This window comes from Lagenorhynchus albirostris, chromosome 17, assembly GCF_949774975.1.
Source record: "Lagenorhynchus albirostris chromosome 17, mLagAlb1.1, whole genome shotgun sequence".
Taxonomy (NCBI): domain Eukaryota; kingdom Metazoa; phylum Chordata; class Mammalia; order Artiodactyla; family Delphinidae; genus Lagenorhynchus; species Lagenorhynchus albirostris.
The window spans coordinates 40,885,384-40,906,215 of record NC_083111.1 but is presented as its reverse complement, the minus strand read 5'-3'; the positions used below and the strand labels follow the sequence as shown (position 1 = coordinate 40,906,215).

The window sequence follows — 20,832 nt, the reverse complement described above, 5'->3', positions numbered from 1 at the left end:
TTTGAAGTTAGCACTCAGACAACTAGTCCCCCTGACTTTGACTCTGGTTCTTCATAAAGAAAATCTATTTATTAACACGTACACACGAGGTTCAGAGAATTTGCTTCTTTCCTGGCTGCATTCTTTAGGCACATCAACTTAAGTAATAAGGGCACTGAGTATTTTTCTTCTTCAAGGTACTGACCTGGTAACCTTGGAAGAAGTTAAGAATTTCCTTAACTCCAGTATTGTAGGCCAGGCCCTGCATTCTGACCACCGTGCCAGGCTGTGGAGGGACACCGCTAAGATTAGCAGCTGTAGGGAAGTAGCCAAGACTATTGGGCGAACCTGGGGGGCTAAAGGGAGAGAAAGCACAGTGAACCAATAGAAATAGACAATGTCTAATATTTACTCTAAAAACATTAGTTACTTCAGGAAACAGACTTTCTCAAGGTGATCTTTCTTAGAATTCTGAGAGTTATCTCTCCCAAGACAAGTGCACCATAGCTATTCTGTCCCACAGCTCCACAAAAGCCGAAAGTTGAAAGACAGAAGGGTTAATGCAGAGTTAAATACAGGGTTTCCCCAAAGATCCAGTTCTGTCTGAGAGTCCTAAATGAAGGAAGGAGAGGAGGAGACTTCTGCAGCCACTCAACCACAAAGCACCGCTTCCAAAGCCGAGCTCATTGATGATTAGCTGGCTAGTTATCAGGAATACTAAGGCATGAAAAGGCATGAACGCAAAGGAATAATAGAAACCATAGCCACAGAGACCAAAAAGTATACAAAAGGATTGCTCCAAAGAACAGACTGTTTTACTCCTATACACAAATGTACAACACAGTAAGTAGAGCATAATACGACCGCAGAGTACTATAGCACCCATGAGTTATTGTTTCCAACCTGACTGAAAAAAAAACGTGTGGGGGGTGGAAAGGAACAAGTAAATTGGAAGGGATGCATAACAAACTACATCAACCACCATTAACACGAGGGGAAATTGATGATGGGTCCTCTTTGTGTATCTGGGGCAATTACCTCCAAGGAACAAAAGCCACATGAATACCTAATCATTCTTCTTCTTTTTTTAAAAAATGTTTATTTATTTATTTGGCCACACCGGGTCTTAGTTGTGGCACTCAGGATCTTCGTTGCCACGTGCAGGATCTTTAGTTGTGGTAGGCGGGACCTAGTTCCCTGACCAGGGATCGAACCCGGGCCCCCTGCATTGGGAGCACAGACTCTTGCGGGCCTCTCACTATTGTGGTCTCTCCCGTTGCGGAGCACAGGCTCCGGACGCACAGGCTCATAGGCCATGGCTCACGGGCCCAGCTGCTCCGCGGCACGTGGGATCTTCCCGGACCGGGACACGAACACGTGTCCCCTGCATCGGCAGGCGGACTCAACCACTGCGCCACCGGGGAAGCCCGGGAGCACAGAGTCTTAACCACTGGACCACTAGGGAAATCCCCCTAAGCATTCTTTATGTGGTAACTCAACTAATTACTGTATTATGAAATTAGTTTCACCCTGTCCCTTACCCAATCTGTTTGCCACCACAGTTAGTTGCTAGATACCCATATTTAAAAATATGGGCTTCCCTGGTGGCGCAGTGGTTGAGAGTCTGCCTGCCGATGCAGGGGGACACAGGTTCGTGCCCCTGTCCGGGAAGATCCCACGTGCTGCGGAGCAGCTGGGCCCGTGAGCCATGGCCGGTGAGCCTGTGCTCCACAACAGGAGAGGCCACAACAGTGAGAGACCCGCATACCGCAAAAAAAAAAAAAAAAAAAAAAAAAAATATATATATACACACACACACACACACACACACACAGGGAAAAAAATTTTTTTAAGTAGTCATTAGCTTAAAGAGCAATAAAGACCCACAGCTTTAGATTATTAACTCTTATAAATCATTCTAAGTAAGTAATTATCCCATTTCAAAGACAAGTAAACACATAATGGAAGGGACTAAAAATCTTTGAGATTATCTATCCTACATAATCCTAACTGATGGGTTAATAGGAATGATACCAGATGGTGAATCCAGTCCCAGACTCCATTTTACGCAAATTTTTTTTTTTTTTTTTTTTTGCGGTACGCGGGCCTCTGTTGTGGCCTCTCCCGTTGCGGAGCACAGGCTTCAGACGCGCAGGCCCAGCGACCATGGCTCACGGGCCCAGCCGCTCCACAGCACGTGGGATCTTCCCGGACCGGGGCACGAACACGTGTCCCCTGCATCGGCAGGCGGACTCTCAACCACTGCGCCACCAGGGAGGCCCCTCAGACTCCATTTTAGTAGCACAGTAACCTTGAGCAAGTCACTTAATGTCTCTGAATTCCAATTTTATCATTTGTTAAATGGGGATTACACTTCCTAGTTTCACATAATTGTTCTTCAGCTTCAATGATTTAACATATCAAATTACTCCACAAACCATAAAATACAGTAATTTCTTGTTCTATTATTATTCTCACTCTTGCTATTTCCATAATCATTCTTCCATTTCATTTCTAAAATATGGGAGCCTGAAAAAATATTACTTGACATCAAGCTGCCCATAACTTAAGTCTCTAAAACAGTGATTCTCAACTTGTCTGCATATTAGAGTCACTTAGCGAGATTTTTACAACTCTCCGAGGAGAGTCTCTTTAGAGATCAAGAGTCAATCTGTGTGTAACTGTCAGAGCAAAGAGAGGGAATGCTGAACTTTAGGCCTGAGAAGGACTTTAGCCATCATTTAGCCACACCTCCTCATTTTTACAGAGATGGAAATGGAAACTAAGAGTTAAATAATTTCCCAAAGGTCACACAACCAGTTAGCTCTTCACAAAACTGAAGAACTACCCAGATTTCTCAACTTCTAGTTCAGTATCTCCCTATACAAGCACCATTCATTCAAAGACCATATTTGCTTATGTCAAATGCCTGATAGATACTAACACTAATACTCAAAGACTATCAAGACTTCTGTGTATTTTGCTGAGTTACTCAGACTTTCCACACTGGATATGAAAATCAGATCATTTCCATAGTATACAACTTACTTCTATGACTCTGACCTGGCATATTCTATGCCTCTGGTTAAAGATCTCTTATAAATTAAATCTATGTATCTCGTATTGGGTTGGCCAAAGAGTTCACTTGGTTTTTTCCGTAAGATGGCCCTAGTAGCACTTAGTTGTCTTAACTTCATTTGAAACAATTTTGTTAGATTGCATTGTGACAGCTGTCATATCAGCGTGCATAAAAAAAAAAACTTATCAGAATTGGTGATTTTTGTGTAGCTATTTTAATATTGAAGATGGGAGAAAAAAAGCAACATTTCCGGCATATTATGCTTTCTCATTTCAAGAAAGGTAAAACGCAACTGAAATGCAAAAAACCATTTGTGCAGTGTACGGAGAAGGTGCTGTGACTGATCAAACGTGTCAAAAGTGGTTTGTGAAGTTTCGTGCTGGAGATTTCGAGCTGGGTGATGCTCCAAGGTCGGGTAAGACCAGTTGAAGTTGATAGTGATCAAATCGAGACATTAATGGAGAAAAATCAATGTTACACCACGCAGGAGACAGCCGACATACTCAAAATATCCAAATCAACTGCTGAAAATCATTTGCACCAGCTTGGTTATGTTAATTGCTTTAATGTTTGGGTTCCACATTAAGTTAAGCGATAAAAACTTTCTTGACCATATTTGTGCATGCAATTCTCTACTGAAACGTTCCTTTTTTTTTTTTTTTTTTTTTGCGGTACGCAGGCCTCTCACTGCTCTGGCCCCTCCCGCCGCAGAGAACAGGCTCCGGACGCGCAGGCTCAGCGGCCATGGCTCACCGGCCCAGCCGCTCCGCAGCATGTGGGATCTTCCCGGACCGGGGCACGAACCCGTGTCCCCTGCATCGGCAGGCAGACTCTCAGCCACTGCGCCACCAGGGAAGCCCGAAAACGTTCCATTTTTAAAACAAATTTGTGACAGGTGATAAAAAGTGGATACTGTACAATAATGTGGAATGGAAGCAATCGTGGGGCAACCACACCAAAGGCCAGTCTTCAACCAAAGGTGGTGATGTGTGTATATGGTGGGATTGGAAGGGAGTCCTCTATTATGAGCTCCTTCTGGAAGACCAAATGATTAATTCCAATAAGTACTGCTCCCAATTAGACCAACTGAAAGCAGCACCCAACGAAAAGTGTCCGGAATTAGTCAACAGAAAATGCATAATTTTTCATCAGGATAACACAAGACCGCATGTTTCTTTGATGACCAGGCAAAAATTGTTACAGCTTGGCTGGAAGGCTCTGATTCATCTGCTGTATTCACCAGACATTGCACCTTCAGATTTCCATTTATTTCGGTCTTTACAAAACTCTCTTAATGGAAAGAATTTCAATTCCCTGGAAGACTGTAAAAGGCACCCGGAACAGTTCTTTGCTCAAAAAGATAAAAACTTTTGGGAAGATGGAATTATGAAGTTGCCTGAAAAATGGCAGAAGGTAGTGGAACAAAATGGTGAATACGTTGTTCAATAAAGGTCTTGGTGAAAATGAAAAATATGTCTTTTATTTTCACTTAAAAACCAAAGGAACTTTTTGGCCAACCCAATACCTTCAAAATACAACCAAGATAAAATAAAAGTTATCTAACTAGAAATTTAAGGCTATAAATGACAATTATGTTCAGCACCTGTAGGGTAGCACCTATTCCAATGAAGCCAAAACACAATACAATTGGGATTCACATCTTTATTCTTTGCACTAGCATTATCTGCTGTAGACAACATATCTTAAGAAAAATTAAATAATCTGTATCTACCTGACAGGGCATGAGAATAAGAATTTTCTTTCAACCTAAATTCCAGGTCTTTCAGATTATTGAAATAAAAAACAGCAAGAAATAAAGTAACTTATGGAGTAAAAATGGTAGTATAGAGAGAAGGCAAACTTATACGTAGAAAATCGAATACAGTTTGCTGAATTATTACTAGAATAAGCCAGTTTGGCAAGGTTAAAAGATATAAGATCAATGCATAAAATAAATTAACTACATTTTTATACACTACAATGAACAATCCAAAATGGAAATTAGGAAATCAATTCCATTCACAATAGCATCAAAAAGAACAAAATATTTAGGAAAAAAATTTGACAAAGGAAGAGCAAGACTTGTACACTAAAAACTATGAAACACTGTTAGAAAATAAAAGATCTAAATAAATGGAAAGACAGCCCATGTTCATAAACAGAAGATTTAATTTTGTTAGAATGGCAATACTATCTCTAAATTGTACAGATTTGATGCAATAGCTATCAAAATTCCAACTGGCTTTTTTGCAGAAAATGACAAACTGAAGCTAAAACATATATGGAAATACAAATGACCCAGAATAGCCAAACTTTCTTAAAAAAGAACGAAGTAGGAAGACTTACATTTCCTAAATGCAAAACTTACTCTAAAGCTACAGTAGTCAAGATGGTGTGGTACTCCCATAAGGGTAGGCAATGATCAATAGAATAGAATTTGAGAGGTGAGAAATAAACCCTTACATTTATGGTCAATTGATTTTTTTTTTTTTTGGCCACGCTGCACAGCCCATGTGATCCCAGTTCCCCGACCAGGGATCAAACTCAGGCCCGTGGCAGTGAAAACGTGGTGTCCCAATCACTGGACAGCCAGGGAATTCCCTGGTCAATTGATTTCTGATGAGGGTTCCAGGATAATTTGATGAGGAAAGAAGTCTTTTCAGTAAATGTTGCTGGAACAATGAAATATCCACATGCAAAAGGATGAATTTAGACCTCTACCTCACTCCATATAAAAAATTAATTCAAAATGATAATATACCTAAGTGTAAGAGCTAACACTACACAACTCTTAAAAGAATATGTAGTGGGCTTCCCTGGTGGCGCAGTGGTTGAGAGTCCACCTGCCGATGCGGGGGACACGGGTTCGTGCCCTGGTCTGGGAAAATCCCACGTGCCACGAAGCGGCTGGGCCCGTGAGCCATGGCCGCTGAGCCTGCGCTCCCCAACGGGAGAGGCCACAACAGTGAGAGGCCCGCGTACCGCAAAAAAAAAAAAAAAAAAAAAAAAGAATATGTAGTAATACATTTTCATGACCTTGCATTATATCTGACAACAAAAGTATAAGTGAGAAAAGAAGAAATAGATAAGCTGGACTGCATCAAAACTTAAAACTTTTGTGCTTTAAAGGACTCCAAGAAAATGAAAAGACAACCCACAGATGGGGAGAAAATATTTGTAAGTCATATAAGCTCTCCTACCTAGAATATATACAGAAATGTTACAACTAAAAAAGAGTAAGAAAAATAACTCAATTTAAAAATGTGCAGGGACTTCCCTGGTGGTCCAGTGGCTAAAACTCTGCTCTCCCAATGCAGGGGGTCCAGGTTCAATCCCTGGTCAGGAAACTAGATCCCACATGCTGCAACTAAGAGTTCACATGTCGGACTTCCCTGGTGGTGCCGTGGTTAAGGATCCGCCTGCCAATGCAGGGGACACGGGTTTGAGCGCTGGTCCGAGAAGATCCCACATGCCGCGGAGCAACTAAGCCCGTGCATCATAACTACTGAGCCTGCGCTCTAGAGCCCGCGAGCCACAACTACTGGGCCTGCGTGCCACAACTACTGAAGCCCGTGCACCTACAGCCTGTGCTCTGCAAAAAGAAAAAACACCGCAATGAGAAGCCTGCGCACCCCAACAAAGAGTGGCCCCCGCTCGCTACAACTAGAGAAAGCCCGCGTGTATCAATGAAGACCCAATGCCACCAAAAAAAAAAGCCAGTCACAGAAGACCACATATGGTATGATTCCATTTATATGAAATATCTGAACAAGCAAATCCATAGAAACAGAAAATAGATTGATAGTTATTTAGGGATGGGGGAGGGGCAAGTAAAGTGGGTAGAAAGGAAGTGAACGGGAGTTTCTACTAATGGACACCAGGTTTCCTTTGGGGGTAATGGGTTACTCTAAAATTAGATTGTTACATTATCTAAAAATTAGTTTACACAATTGTTCTAAAATTAGCCGTGCAATTCTGTAAATACACTAAAAACCACTGAATTGTATACTTAAAATAGGTTAATTTTATGATATGTAAACTACCTTAATAAAGCTGTTTTTAGGACTTCCCTGGTGGTGCAGTGGTTAGGAATCCTCCTGTCAATGCAGAGGACATGGGTTCGAGCCCTGGTCCAGGAAGAGCCCACATGCTGCGGAGCAACTAAGCCCATGCACCACAACTACTGAGCCTGTGCTCTAGAGCCCAGGAGCTACAGCTACTGAGCCCACACACCACAACTACTGAAGCCCACATGCCTAGAGCCCGTGCTCCACAACAAGAGAAGCCACCGCAATGAGAAGCTTGCACACAGCAACAAAGAGTAGCCCCTGCTCACCGCAACTAGAGAAAGCCCGTGTGCAGCAACGAAGACACAATGCAGCAAAAAATAAATAAATTTATTTATTTAAAAAAATAAGTAAATAAATTAACTTTTCAACCAATCCAATTCAGTTAAGTACAATTTACCGTCAATGTTTGAGATATTTAATGCTTTCCATGGAAAGTTACTCAGTTATCAGAAAGTCTTAGCCTTTTTCAAATCCCATGTAATTTAAGGAATGGTAGGGAGTGCTGTATGTTATAAGGGAAACATTAAACAAAAGAATAGCTTCAAAGTATAAAGTATAAATGGATTAGGCCATCACCACAGAATAAATGGATTATGCCATCGCCACAGAATAAGGATAACATAAAAATTATGTGCATTTGCTGGTGGTTTAGAGAAAGATAAGGAATTTTTTAACCACACCCTAAATAACGGCAAAAAGAGAGCTGTCCATCAAAACAAGACTATGCCAGTAGCTCATCCTAACATTCATTTTAAGTCATTGTTTTGGGTTTTTACCTCCATTTTATCTTTACTTAGGTTTCAGATTCTCAAGTGTCAGTATTTATCAGTCTCAGGTGTACATGGTAACAATAATGTAACTGCTACTCAAAAGCTACAGAGGATCAAAAATTGATAAAACTACAAAGGAACCCAACGGGTTAGGGGCCAAATGAGTGAGTCAATGTAACCCTGAACTCCGAGGTCCTACAGTGCATGGAGGGACTGTACCGCATCACATAAACTAACAAGGAGACTGCACTTGAGCTGGGTAAGAAACCCTGTTGGAGTTGCCTGAATGGGCAAAGAACTGGAGGGAGCTGAGAGGAAATGAAGGGAAAAAGTAAATAGCACAAGAGGGGTCTCCCCAAAGGTTTATATTCAGAAAACTGCTAGAGCATCACAGTTATGAAGACATTACTGCTGAGACTCATTCAGCAAGTCACACTGAGATTGCATTAAGAAATTACTGAGGACTTCCCTGGTGGCGCAGTGGTTAAGAATCCGCCTGCCATTGCAGGGGACACGGGTTTGATCCCTGGTTCGGGAAGATCCCACATGCTGCAGAGCAACTAAGCCCGTGCGCCACAACTACGGAGCCCACGCACCACAACTACTGAAGCCTGCACGCCTAGAGCCCGTGCTCTGCAACAAAGAGAAGCCACTGCAATGAGAAGCCCACGCACAGCAACGAAGAGTAGCCCCCCTCACCACGGCTAGATAAAGCCTGCGTGCAGCAACGAAGACCCAATGCAGCCAAAAATAAAAAAAATATTATAAAAAAAAAAGAAAAAGAAACTACTGAATGAACACACCAGTGACTACATTATAAAGGTGGTGAAGATTTCCTCCATGGCAGTACTCCATGTTCTCTCTATGTATTTGGGTAAAAACTTTCAAACCCAATGTAGAGAAAAACTATATTTCCCTGAGAATTAATGACTTTCTTTCCTTTGAAATTATGAGTTTTGTAATTCAAGTTTCCTCCTGCTCAGAGCCTATGATTGTTATGCCAATATTAATTTAATTGCCTAAGATTCTGTTGTCAGACTATCAAATATTTCTTCCTATCTTATATTTTTTCAAATCCTAATTTACATAATCTAATTTTATAATATTCTATGTATCCTAATAACTCATAGAAAATTCTTTGTAGAGCAGGGAAAGATATGAAAATACTGAAGGCCAGGGTGTCTAACAACACAATATATACTCTATCGGAAATAATTCTCATAATACCCTTTCATCTAATAATTACAAATTACTAAACATTGGTAACACTGATGTTATCAGGTAGCATTCCAAAATAGAAGTAGTCATAGCACGATAATATTCATATTTTGAGGACCTGCCATATTTCTCTAGAGGAGAGAGAATCAAAGCATTATCTGTCCTATTAGAAAAAGAGGTTAAGGGAAAAGAATAGAAGACTATATTCTCTCCTCTGGATGAGAGGACATTAACATAGAAAACTAAAACACATTAATTAAAAAACACATAAAAAACATAGAAAATTAAAACACATACAACACAGTTACATAGAAAACATGCTGAGAAGTCTTGCAAAAAGAAATCTGGTTTCTACTTCTTGCAAAATTACTGCACCGAGCCTTTGTATTAAGGTTATTAACACCCCTAGTGTTACAAAGACCATATATTTTTGGAAGGTGACTGGAGAAACAATGTTTTAATCCTAGCAAGTGCAAAAGATGGAGTCACTTTTCACGTAGGAAATTTCTGAACTAACTTGTTCATCTGAAATGAACAATCTCAAGAAGGATGACTTTTCAACATTCTTTTTGAGTTTAAAACTGAGGCAGAGGGACTGATGACCACATCCGGATTCTCAATGTCTGTTAGCTCTTCCTAAAGGCTGTACAAGCTGCTCTGTGCATGTGCATCTACCCCTTGGAGAAAGTTTAAGTAACCAACAAATATAAAAACACTTCGGAAGGAATAAAGAAATCTTCTAAGAATCTATTTCACTGAAATCGTAAGCAAATTTAGGTACTGTCAACATAGTTTGGTAACTAAACTTAACTTACCCTAATTATGTCAAAGATTACCAAAAACAAACAAAAAACCCCCCTACTACAGTTATCATAATATGCTCCAAATACATAGTAAAGTTACAGACTGCTTACTCAAAACAAGAATTGGCCTCACAAGTAGAAATTATTTTATAAGTAATCTTTTTGCTTGATTTAAAGTATAAAATGATAACAACTGATCTTCTTACACGCTTAGAAAACAGTGACATTTTTAAAAGTAATATCTTGATGAAAAATCTAGATGAAGAAGGAAGCAAAACACACTGTTAACCGTGGACATTTGTAACAGAAGTAACAGAAGACAACAATTTCCAGAGAGGCACATTTACAGAAGTTATTATTTTGTAAACTATTTTGGCGTTCTGTTTTTTAAATGAGCTTCTGTCTTGTTTTGGAAGAGGAATAGCATACAACATTGAAAGGTACAAATACAGAGCCAGCAGTATGACTCCATCACACCCCTCCCCCTCCAGATCAGACCCTCTCCAGAAGCAATCCCATTCTAGCTTCGTGGTTATTATGATTTGATTATTTTGAACTTAAATGGAAAATGTTTGCTAATAAAGCCATTTTGCTTTTGGTTTAAAAAAAGGCAGCTTAGGGACTTCCCTGGTGGCACAGTGGTTAAGAATCTGCCTGCCAATGCAGGGGACACGGCTTCCAGCCCTGGTCCGGGAAGATCCCACATGCCACGGAGCAACTAAGCCCATGCGCCACAACTAATGAGCCTGCGCTTTAGAGCCTGTGAGCCACAACTACTGAGCCCACGCTCTAGAGCCAGCAAGCCACAACTACTGAAGCCCGTGAGCCTAGAGCCCAAGCTCCACAAGAGAAAACACCGCAATGAGGAGCCCGCACACCACAACAAAGAGTAGCCCCTGTGCAGAAACAAAGACCCAAAGCAGCCGAAAGAAAAAGAAAAACAAGGTGGCTTAAAAGACCACATAACACACAGTGAAGAAAATCAAAAGTCATTACTCTATATTATTAGATAAAATTCATAGACAAATGTCAATTTTTCCTTTTAGCCTACTTCAAGGTAATGTCTTAAAGATATACCAAGGAAATGCTTAAATAGGGCAATGGAGGCAAAATAGGTTTATCAACATTGACATATGTGTTTTAGTTAAGTTCTGCTTTAACTAAAGTCATTAATGCTTAAGAATAAGGTGCTTAATTTAAAGATATATTGGGCACATAAATAGCAACAAGTGAAAGAAATGATCTCTAGGTTTTTGTGCTTTAAAATGTTCTGCGGGTAAGGGTATAGCAGGGTACGCATGGAAACAGATGATACAAGATTGGAAATATTGATATTGTTGAAATTGGGTAATAGATGTTCTCCCAAATTATGTTAGTTTGAAAATTTCTGTAATAGATTCTTCTAAAGTTATGCTTGAAAATAACATGTATAATACCATCCCCATTTTGTAAGAAAAAAAAATCCATAGGGAAAAAAAACCTTACACATTGAAATCAATCAAGTGTTTTGGGTAATGAAAATTTTTTTCCTTGAAATTCACTGCACTTGATAATTTTCTACAACGCTGAAAAGAATTTTAAGCATATTTTAAATTCCCTGAACTGCTCATCATATGAATAAGGTCTTTAGACTAACAAATGACTATTCCATGAAACTACACTGAATTCTCAGGGACTGATAGTATAGACTGAATTGCCCACAGCAGTTCCTGCTTACATCATTTAGCCATGTTATTCAAACTAAAAAAAAAAAGTTGTTCCCACCAACAAACATTATCTGGTGCTTCTCCGTTATAACAACATTGCCTGATATTGCATTAATATTGCATTGTTACAATGTTCTAGTATAATTTCACTGCATGCTGAGTTCCAGTTTGCATTTGTGGCACTAAATGTTTAAGTTATAAACAGAATTTTTTTAAAACAAGAACTTTTTCTTAGTCCTATCAGAAAGCTTTTGGGACTTCCCTGGTGGTCCAGTGGTAAAGAATCCGCCTTTCAATGCAGGGGATGCAAGTTTGATCCCTGGTCAGGGAACTAAGATCCCACATGCGGTGGGGCAGCTAAGCCCGCATGCCACAACTACTGGGCTCCCGCGCCTCAAAGAGAGAGCCTGCATGCCACAAACTACAGAGCCCATGTGCTCTGGAGCCTGTCCTGTAACGAAAGATCCCACATGCATCAAGGAAGACCCCGCGTTCTGCAACTAAGATCTGATGCAGCCAAAAATAAATAAATAAAATATATACTAAAAAAAAGAAAGCTTTCAATGAGTAAATTAGAAAGTAAATTTAACTTTACATTTGGTTGTCAAATGTTACCACTGTGAGAAACTAGTTAAAGTGTATATGGGATGCCTCTGTACTGTTTGTTACAACCTTGTGAACCTATACTTATCTCAATAACAAAAGGAAACTGGAATAAGAAAGCCAAGTGTTCAAAATAGGAAATGCATGCATCTCTCAGAGGCTTGGTATTCTTTTTGGCTCAGGTGCAAAGAATTTCAGAATAGAATACAAGAACACCACACAACAAACCAAGCATTGCAGAATGCCTCAATATTACTAAATATACGTATTCATTGCTTGGGTAGAAAGAATGATTTTACAAGTAATGGTTATCTGAAAAAATAAAAGTCCCCTCCCACACCTCCCAAACCTTTCTCATGGGTATGCAAATAAAGCATCACTCATTAAAAAGGTCAAACATCCCTTGCCCTCTCTTTTGGTTCAAGGTGATATGTTATTATTTATAACATATAAAAGACATTAACATAAATGTCTTTTGTATATCCATTGCCTCACCTACAAAAGGTGAGGCAACGGATATACAAAAGACATTTATGTTGATCCATCTTTCTTTAAATCACATGACATTTCTTTGAAGACTCAGCATGTTTCTTACGTGTGCTACAGCTTTGATGCAAAAGAGAATATTCTTTTCTAAGAAAAATGAGAGGTCAGAACAGAAAGTAGGACTTTATGTAATGGGAGAGACAAGGTGTGAAAACAGAGTTCTGAGTAATAAGCAAGGTGGGCATGAACAGATAGTCCCTTCTAATTCTTTTGTACCCTGGGCTAAGCTCTGGGATACTGGGTAACCGAAATCTTCTTCCAAGGGGTGAAAGGAAAAACCAATGTTCATAATCAGAAAATAGAACCACTTGCTTTAATTTCACTTGCTCTTCAAGATGCTGTTGTTACAGCCACACATTTAGACTGCTAAAAACTCATTTAACAATAAACAAAAAGAAAGCAATTCACTGGTTCACTGTTTTCTCCTTAAATGTTCCTCAAGTAACCCAAATCCTTATGATGAAATACCCATCATAGGTTCTATCTCCAAATATACCAAGTTAGAGGAAATAAAATAAGAACAAATGCCTGCTAGCTGAAGGAGCCCTTTGAAGTCACTGACTTTGCACAGGGATGAACTGTCAGCTACTCTACACCAGAAAGGGTCCATTATTTTATTAACCCTAATATTCCCAGTATGTCGCACACAGAGGTACTAAATTATAGTTTGCCCAGATAAATTCAAAGTTAAAAACAGTAAAACCAGTTACTTTTTTTGAGGGGCATACTTTTAAAAGTCTGCAAAATGTTAGCATATTGATGTTTTAAAGTAATGAACATGTTGCATAATCTGAAGTCAAACGGACATATTTCATTTAAAAAGTGGATAACACACTTTAAATCAACTATACTCCAATAAATTTTTTTTTTTTTTTGCGGTACTCTGGCCTCTCACTGCTGTGGCCTCTCCCGTTGCGGAGCACAGGCTCCGGACGCGCAGGCTCAGCGGCCATGGCTCACGGGCCCAGCCGTTCCGCGTCACGCGGGATCTTCCCGGACCGGGGCACGAACCCGTGTCCCCTGCATCAGCAGGCGGACTCTCAACCACTGCACCACCAGGGAAGCCCAATAAAAATTTTTTAAAAATTAAAAAAAAAAAGTGGAGGGACAATATTGTGTAATAAACCATAATGGAAAAGAATATATAACTGAATCACTTTGCTGTACAGCAGAAATTAACACAATACTGTAAATCAATATACTTCAATGAAATATAAAAAAAAATGGAGGGAATTTATTTTTTTTTTATTTAAAAAGAGACAAACTCCAGAGCTTCTGATTTAATATCTTGTTTTAGCCTAAGTATGCTATCTCACACTTTCCTACGTATCAGAGAATAGGCCAAAATATACTTAAACATTTACATCACAGAGCCTCAAATGCCTTACAGTCATGTGATGTTAGAAATTAATGGCTTTCTCCCAAAACTGTAAAATATTTTATCGTTTTTGGAATTTGCTTTTTAAATTATTACATATTTTAAGTATGGTTAACAGCACATCCCCATGTTTGAACACTTTGTGTCAGTAATTTCACTAGAATTAGGGAAATGTAAATTGAAAGTGAACCACACTAGGAGTTATTTGGAAATATTAATTTAAATATAACATACATGACTTTTGATTTAAAAATCCCACTCCTGTGAAACTGTTCTACAGAAATAGAAGTATGTAAAGATCAATACGAGTTTGTTTAACAGAAAAATAAAATTAAATGTCTATAAAAATAAAGGAATTGTTAAATTATGATATATTTTCATTCTTGGGATATCATATGGAAGTTACAAGAGTGAGGAAAATATACAGATATTCCTTAGGGAAGAAGTCAATGACATACTGGCAAGTTAAAACAAACAAACAGACAAAACAAAACAGTGGGCAGTATGTTAGTACGCCACATTATTTACAAGCACACAGATACGTGTATGTTATCAAACTGATAGCAGTGGTTACTTTTGGACTTGGTGTTGTGTAGAATGGGAGTCTACTTTTACTCACTACTTCTATCCTCCTAGACTTAATAATGAGGACATTACAAACTTTAAAACCACTAGTAGAAAAAAAAAAAAAAAACCACTAGTAGAAAAAAATTAACATATAAGCAGGGGCCCAAAATTACAGGAGCTATTAAGCCATAAATGTCAGTTCTGCTTGCCTTTGGGGCTTCAATTCAAGACTCAAGTTCCCATCTCACTATGATGGAAAACTCTTTCTAAGAGATTCCTTCTTTTAACAGTGTCCAGATAGCAAGGCAATGGTGGAATTGGATACTTTGCAAGTGTATTATAGGCACAAGAAATTGCACCAGGCATCCAGTGGCACAACGCATTCCACTCCTGACATTCGGATGGTGTCAGACAAGAAGACAGAGATCTTTCTTATAACCAGAGCCACTACCAGCAAGTGACTGTCACAGGGTCTAGAGAAGGTGACAGATTGGGATTGGGCTGGGTGTCTGACACAGTACTCAACCATGAACAATTAACAATTACTCATGCTTCTGAGACCTTTTTCAAGCTTTCAAAAGATGGCCAGCTGATGATTATCATGGCTTTCTCCCTATTCTTCTTCCCCAGGAGAATAAAGAACATTTTCAAAAAACAAAACAAAACAAACAAAAAGAATATTTTCAATAGCATTAATGAATGTTTTTAAAATTTCTAAAAAAATTAAACAAATTTAATTAATAGTGGCTACCAGCTTCACTGCTACCAAGATTCCAAAGTTCTTGCTCACTATTGGGAAACTGCAGATGGAGAGAGAATAAAATATACAGTGTGACAGGGAATCCCCTGGAGGTCTAGTGGTTAGGACCCCGCACCTCCACTGCAGGGAGCCTGGGTTCGATCCCTGGTCGGGGAAGTAAGATCCTGCAAGTCACGAAGCAAGGCCAAAAAAACAAATAAACAACAAAAAAAAAACACACACAGAGATCAGATAGGTAAGTTCCAGGCCACTTACCAAAAACCTCACATACACATTGGTGGATGTACTCAAAACATTTATTTTAAATAGCTTGAGAAGGAAAAAACAAGGCCTGGTATACTTTAAAAAGTTTTTGAGCAATATTGCTTGTGCCAAAGTAAAATTTTATTTTAATAAAGTGAACTGGTTAGTAGCTAAACAAAGACTTTTTTTTTGGCTTTGCAGCATGTGGGATCTTCCCCAACCAGGGATGGAACCTGGGCCCCCTCCAGTGGAGGTGCGGAGTCCTAATCAACGGACCGCCAGGGAAGTCCAAACAAAGACTTTAAAAAAAATTTTTTTTTTTTTGAGAAGAAAATTGAGAACGAGAGGTTATTATATATACAAGTTAGAATCACAGGCAATCAGACCTGGGAGGGACTCCAAAAGCATGGTTGATCTCATCATTTTGTAACAACCAGAAAGGTCAAGTGAATTGCCTCAGGTAGAAGAACAGATGAGACCAAAACTCGGGTCTCCCAATTTCCAGACTGACAAATTTCTCTCCATTATATCCTGTTGCCTCCAAGAAATTGAGGACAACTAAAAATAATCAGATTTAAAATATGTTAATTCTAATAAAGTACTGAATAATCTCATTCTGGACTTGTTAGTAAAGATTTAGAGAGGAAAGAATACAAGCCCTATAAAATTTAAAACAACAGTTTTTATTTATTTTGGGTTGACATGAATTCATGGTACTTAAAAATATAATTGTCATCATCATGGATTTTCCCGTTTTGTAATTCATTCACATGATACTGCCACCTTATTAGAATGATTACTGTGCTACCCCACTAACAACCCTAAAATAGAAGGAAAAATGGAAAGTTGTATACACACGTAACCTAAAATATCATGCTGTCAATAGATGGTTAAAAAATAAACATTTTGGTTTGTCTTGAAACAACCTTCTTGGTCAGAGATATGACCAGAAACCATTGCCGGTCATGCTAACCTTCAACGTGGCAGACAACATTCTTTTGTGAACTCAGGCAGCGGCTATTAAAGGAGTCCTTTGTTTCTGTCCCTCATTTCCACTTCCATCAGAGCCTTACCTGGGATAGTATGCTGTGTAGTTCATGAAGAGCTGGGTGCCTGCTGGGTAGTATGCTGTGGAGGGCTGCAGTGCTCGTGGATTCAAGAGCACAGAGGGCTGATAAATGGCAGCTTCAGGAGGAATAACTGCTGCAGGAGCTGGAAATGTGTAGGAGGGAGGAGACAGGCCTAAATAAGCAAAGAGAGAGACCTTGAGATATATGTGTAGTAGTTGACACACCTGCTAGCACTAAAGCTACAAGGTCACTGTTCCATATATACATTCGAACGAAAGAGACCAGTTCTGTATACTATCCCAAGCATCTTCCTTTTGGTTATATAGATAACACCTAGAAGCAATCTCAAATCTCACACACTCCGTCAACCTAAAGAACGGTTCTTATCCTGAAATTTGGAAAAACCAGTATCAAGTGGACTTTCAAGTCTTCACAACCATTTCATGACACATGATTTTTTTTCCCCCACTCCTAAGTGCCAGTTACCACAAAGTAACTCTTTGAGGAAAGAAACATGGGACAGACTGACATTTAGTGTAACTTCAGACCAAAAGCTGGGTGTTTTCCCCCTTTGAGCACTAGGCTGCTAGTTCATATTGTTATCTACTCTATAGGACAACATGAAGACAGTTATGACAAAACACTATTCACCAGGACCATGTATTATGCCAAAGCATAGACTGTGCTAGAGTAAACTGACCTAAAAGGAGTAGATTAACTCTGGATCATGTACACTTCAAGGCAACCCGGAAGATGGGTTTTTGACGCTAATCTACATCTTCAGACCAGTCTAAAAAATAAAAAAATCCAATCTGGGAGATAACCCTGAAGAAATATATGTGCAAGTCTTCCTGAGAGTCAGTTGATTCAGATTAAATAGAAAGTAGAAAGGATGGAATTCCTTTGTCTTCTGGTTGTGCAACATCTTCAAGGCCCAGTAACTCACTTAAGTCAGACCACTTGCTGGTCACTAGCTTTAATGTGTAGGATGAACACAACTCTCCAAGCCATCTGCACCCAACAGAAGAGATAACTGAGAGGTTGACTGAATTTGGAATTCCTGACTTAATTTTCAAACCTAGAACCACCTAATAGATGTTGCAAATAGCTGAAGCCCACTGGATAATTTTCACAGGAAAATCTCTACTGTCTTTTGCTCTTCTTACGAGCTTCTATATGTCTATGGAGATGAGTGAGTCAGCTGAATATGGGTACATAAACCCAAGACCTGGGAATTCCCTGGTGGCCTGGTGGTTAGGATTCCAGGGCTTTCACTGCTATGGCCCAGGTTCAACGCCTGTCAGGGAACTGAGGTCCTGAAAGCTGTGCGGCACGGCCAAAAAAACCCAAAAACAGACAAATAAACAAAAAAACCCAAGACCAACATATTGATTTCATATTCAATTTTTGGGTACCTCCTTCATACCCATCAAAAATTGCTACATGGTAGATACCTAATGTAGATAATTTTAAAATTATGATCCCTGGCCTAAAAGAGTCCACAAAAAGGACAAACAGAACAAACCGAGGCACCTAAGTCATAAAGAGATTGTCACCTAAAGCGAGTTGGCAGGAAAAAAAAAGTCCAGTAGAACAAGCATATTAGCATGTATAAATTAGAATTCTGATTTTTTTTTTTTTTTTTTTTTTTTGCGGTATGCGGGCCTCTCACTGTTGTGGCCTCTCCCGCCGCGGAGCACAGGCTCCGGACGCGTAGGCTCAGCGGCCATGGCTCACGGGCCCAGCCGCTCCGCGGCATGTGGGATCTTCCCAAACTGGGGCACGAACCCGCATCCCCTGCATTGGCAGGCGGACTCTCAACCACTGTGCCACCAGGGAAGCCCCAGAATTCTGATTTTTTAATGAGTGAACTCTTCCACTAAATTGACAAATGGCCAAATTTTAAATAAAATTTTTAGAAAGTATTAAAAGATATGGAAATATATTTTATGTAAAAATGCATTTAGATTAAAAAAAAATTTTTTTTTTTTTTGGCCACGCACTGTGCAGCATGCGGGATCTTACTTCCCCAAAGAGGGGCTGAAACCGTGCCCCCTGCAGTGGAAGTGCAGAGTCTTAACCACTGGACTGCCAGGGAAATTATTATTATTTTAGGGCTTGTGAGGGGGAAAAGGGAAGAAGTAAAAATCTTACGAAGTCTGTAATGACGACTTTTCCACCAGGAAGAGAGGAGTGAAAGGATATCACAGCAAAAGAATTTGGGTTATACATGATGGAGAAATTCCCTTATCTCATAATGCATGACAGATTATCAGTACAGGAAACTGTAAAAGTTACTGATATTATCAGTGGTTTATGGACAGGAAACCTACAACTAAGATTACATTAAGATATCCACTTAAGCCCAATCATGAATTTTTAAACCTTGATACTCATTAATGATCAACTCTTAGATATCCACCAATAGCAAGCAGCAGATAAATGGAACATTAACAGTTAGGCATTCCAAGGGAAATAAAGGATTAAGCCCTACTGAATGTCCTAGGAATACTACTTTATCAAATAGGTTTATTGGTGTAGATCCCTCTTTACTAGAAAGTGATGTCTTAACGCTCCCCACTTTATTGGAATCAAGCACATAATCCAGTTTACTTTCTCGGTTATCTCTGGACTGTATTCCAAGTGCTACTTTCTTTAAACATACCCAGCATGCTCCCTAACAAGGTATGTCTTACTCAAAAGTGAAAACTTGGTCAGAAAATTCAAGTTTTAAACATCAGATCCCCAAATGTTCCTTAGTCACAAACCAGAACTTGGTCTCCCGACTAAAGGGCTTATTCCTCTCAAACAGGATTCCAGATGGCGTGCACCCAGGTGCCAATGAGCAACAGCATGGCTTGATATTAAGCACTGATCCTGCGATCCAATGGTAACTTTGGCTAATTTATTTACGCATTTGTTTTTTTTTTTTTTTTTTTTACTAACTTGCTCATTCCAGATATCCTGGAGAGCAAGAGGGATGCTCTTCAGGTTATCCTTCCCCCAAAATACTTACTGCTCAAAAAAATTAAAAATGCAAAATGGGCATCAACTCGCCCTTCTTTAAAAAACACAAAACAAAAAAGCTTAATGTGTTGCAGGAAAAAAAAAAGGATCTGTCCATACTTATTTTACCTTTAAATGTTATGTATTTAATATGTAATATTTATTACGTATTAAAATATCTACATAGCCAGGTTGTCTCCCAGAGTCAGTGCTTATCTTGAGCACACTAAGCTTCAGAAATCAAGTGCTTATCACTGGAAAAGCAAGAATATAATTTGAAAGGAAGTATTTGTAGAATCTCTAATTATGGGTGTCCACAACCAAGGTCTTAAATGATTACCAGATACTACCGATTTCAGATGGGAAAGACTTATGTAACCACCTCACCTGCCTTAGAAAGAACCAGGGGCACAGAAAGTTATGAAAGCAGCTTAAGCACCTACCAGCATATAGCGTAGAATAGCGCCAAGACCCAAGAAAAACTTACATGGTAACTTACATGGCGGTGGGGATAAGCCATTTCGATTTAAAGTGCCCCCCATTAACACAAAGTTCATCTCCTCAGCTGAACACTGAAAGACTTCAACATATCTGTCCTTCATGGTTTTTTTATGACACTTCTGTGCAGCCATAAATGCTCTGTCCGCAGACTTCATCTGGATAAAGGCATCTCCTGATGGGCGTCCCTGAGCACGTGGGGGAAGAATAAAAACAAAAGGAGACTGTCTCCTTCAACAAGGAAGTGGTTGCTTACAAAACATGCACAGTGACAATCACCCATAGTACAGACATTTTAGCCATAACATCTGGGTGACAGTATGATCTACTGAAATCAGACTTATGTTTCATCACCTAATCAACAGAATTGCCCACAAAACCTTGAAGAAATAGTTTTGAGAGCTCATAGCTGAATGTGATCCTTTTTGATTTTTATCGATTAGAATTAGATTTATGGACTTTTGAAAACGTCTCCTTGTGACTGCAGTTTCAAAGTAGAGGCTTGTATACTGGGTTTTTCCTTTCTGAAAAGTCCG

At 39.4% G+C, this 20,832-nt stretch overlaps 1 protein-coding gene across 4 annotated transcripts in view; it reads right to left on the bottom strand.

The window, feature by feature from the left end:
• The window catches only part of ESRP1 (epithelial splicing regulatory protein 1), a 57,038-nt gene that overhangs the window by 10,133 nt on the left and 26,073 nt on the right, over positions 1 to 20,832 (bottom strand). For 2 of the 4 annotated variants that reach the window (XM_060127466.1, XM_060127468.1), the window contains exons 12-13: positions 20,286 to 20,484; positions 16,796 to 16,964 (exon numbers count right to left, since the gene is read on the bottom strand). In XM_060127466.1, the coding sequence (XP_059983449.1) occupies positions 16,796 to 16,964; positions 20,286 to 20,484 (368 nt within the window). Of the gene's footprint in view, positions 1 to 184; positions 336 to 16,795; positions 16,965 to 20,285; positions 20,485 to 20,832 lie in introns of all 4 variants that reach the window. The other 2 variants (XM_060127464.1, XM_060127465.1) reach the window with 2 other exon arrangements.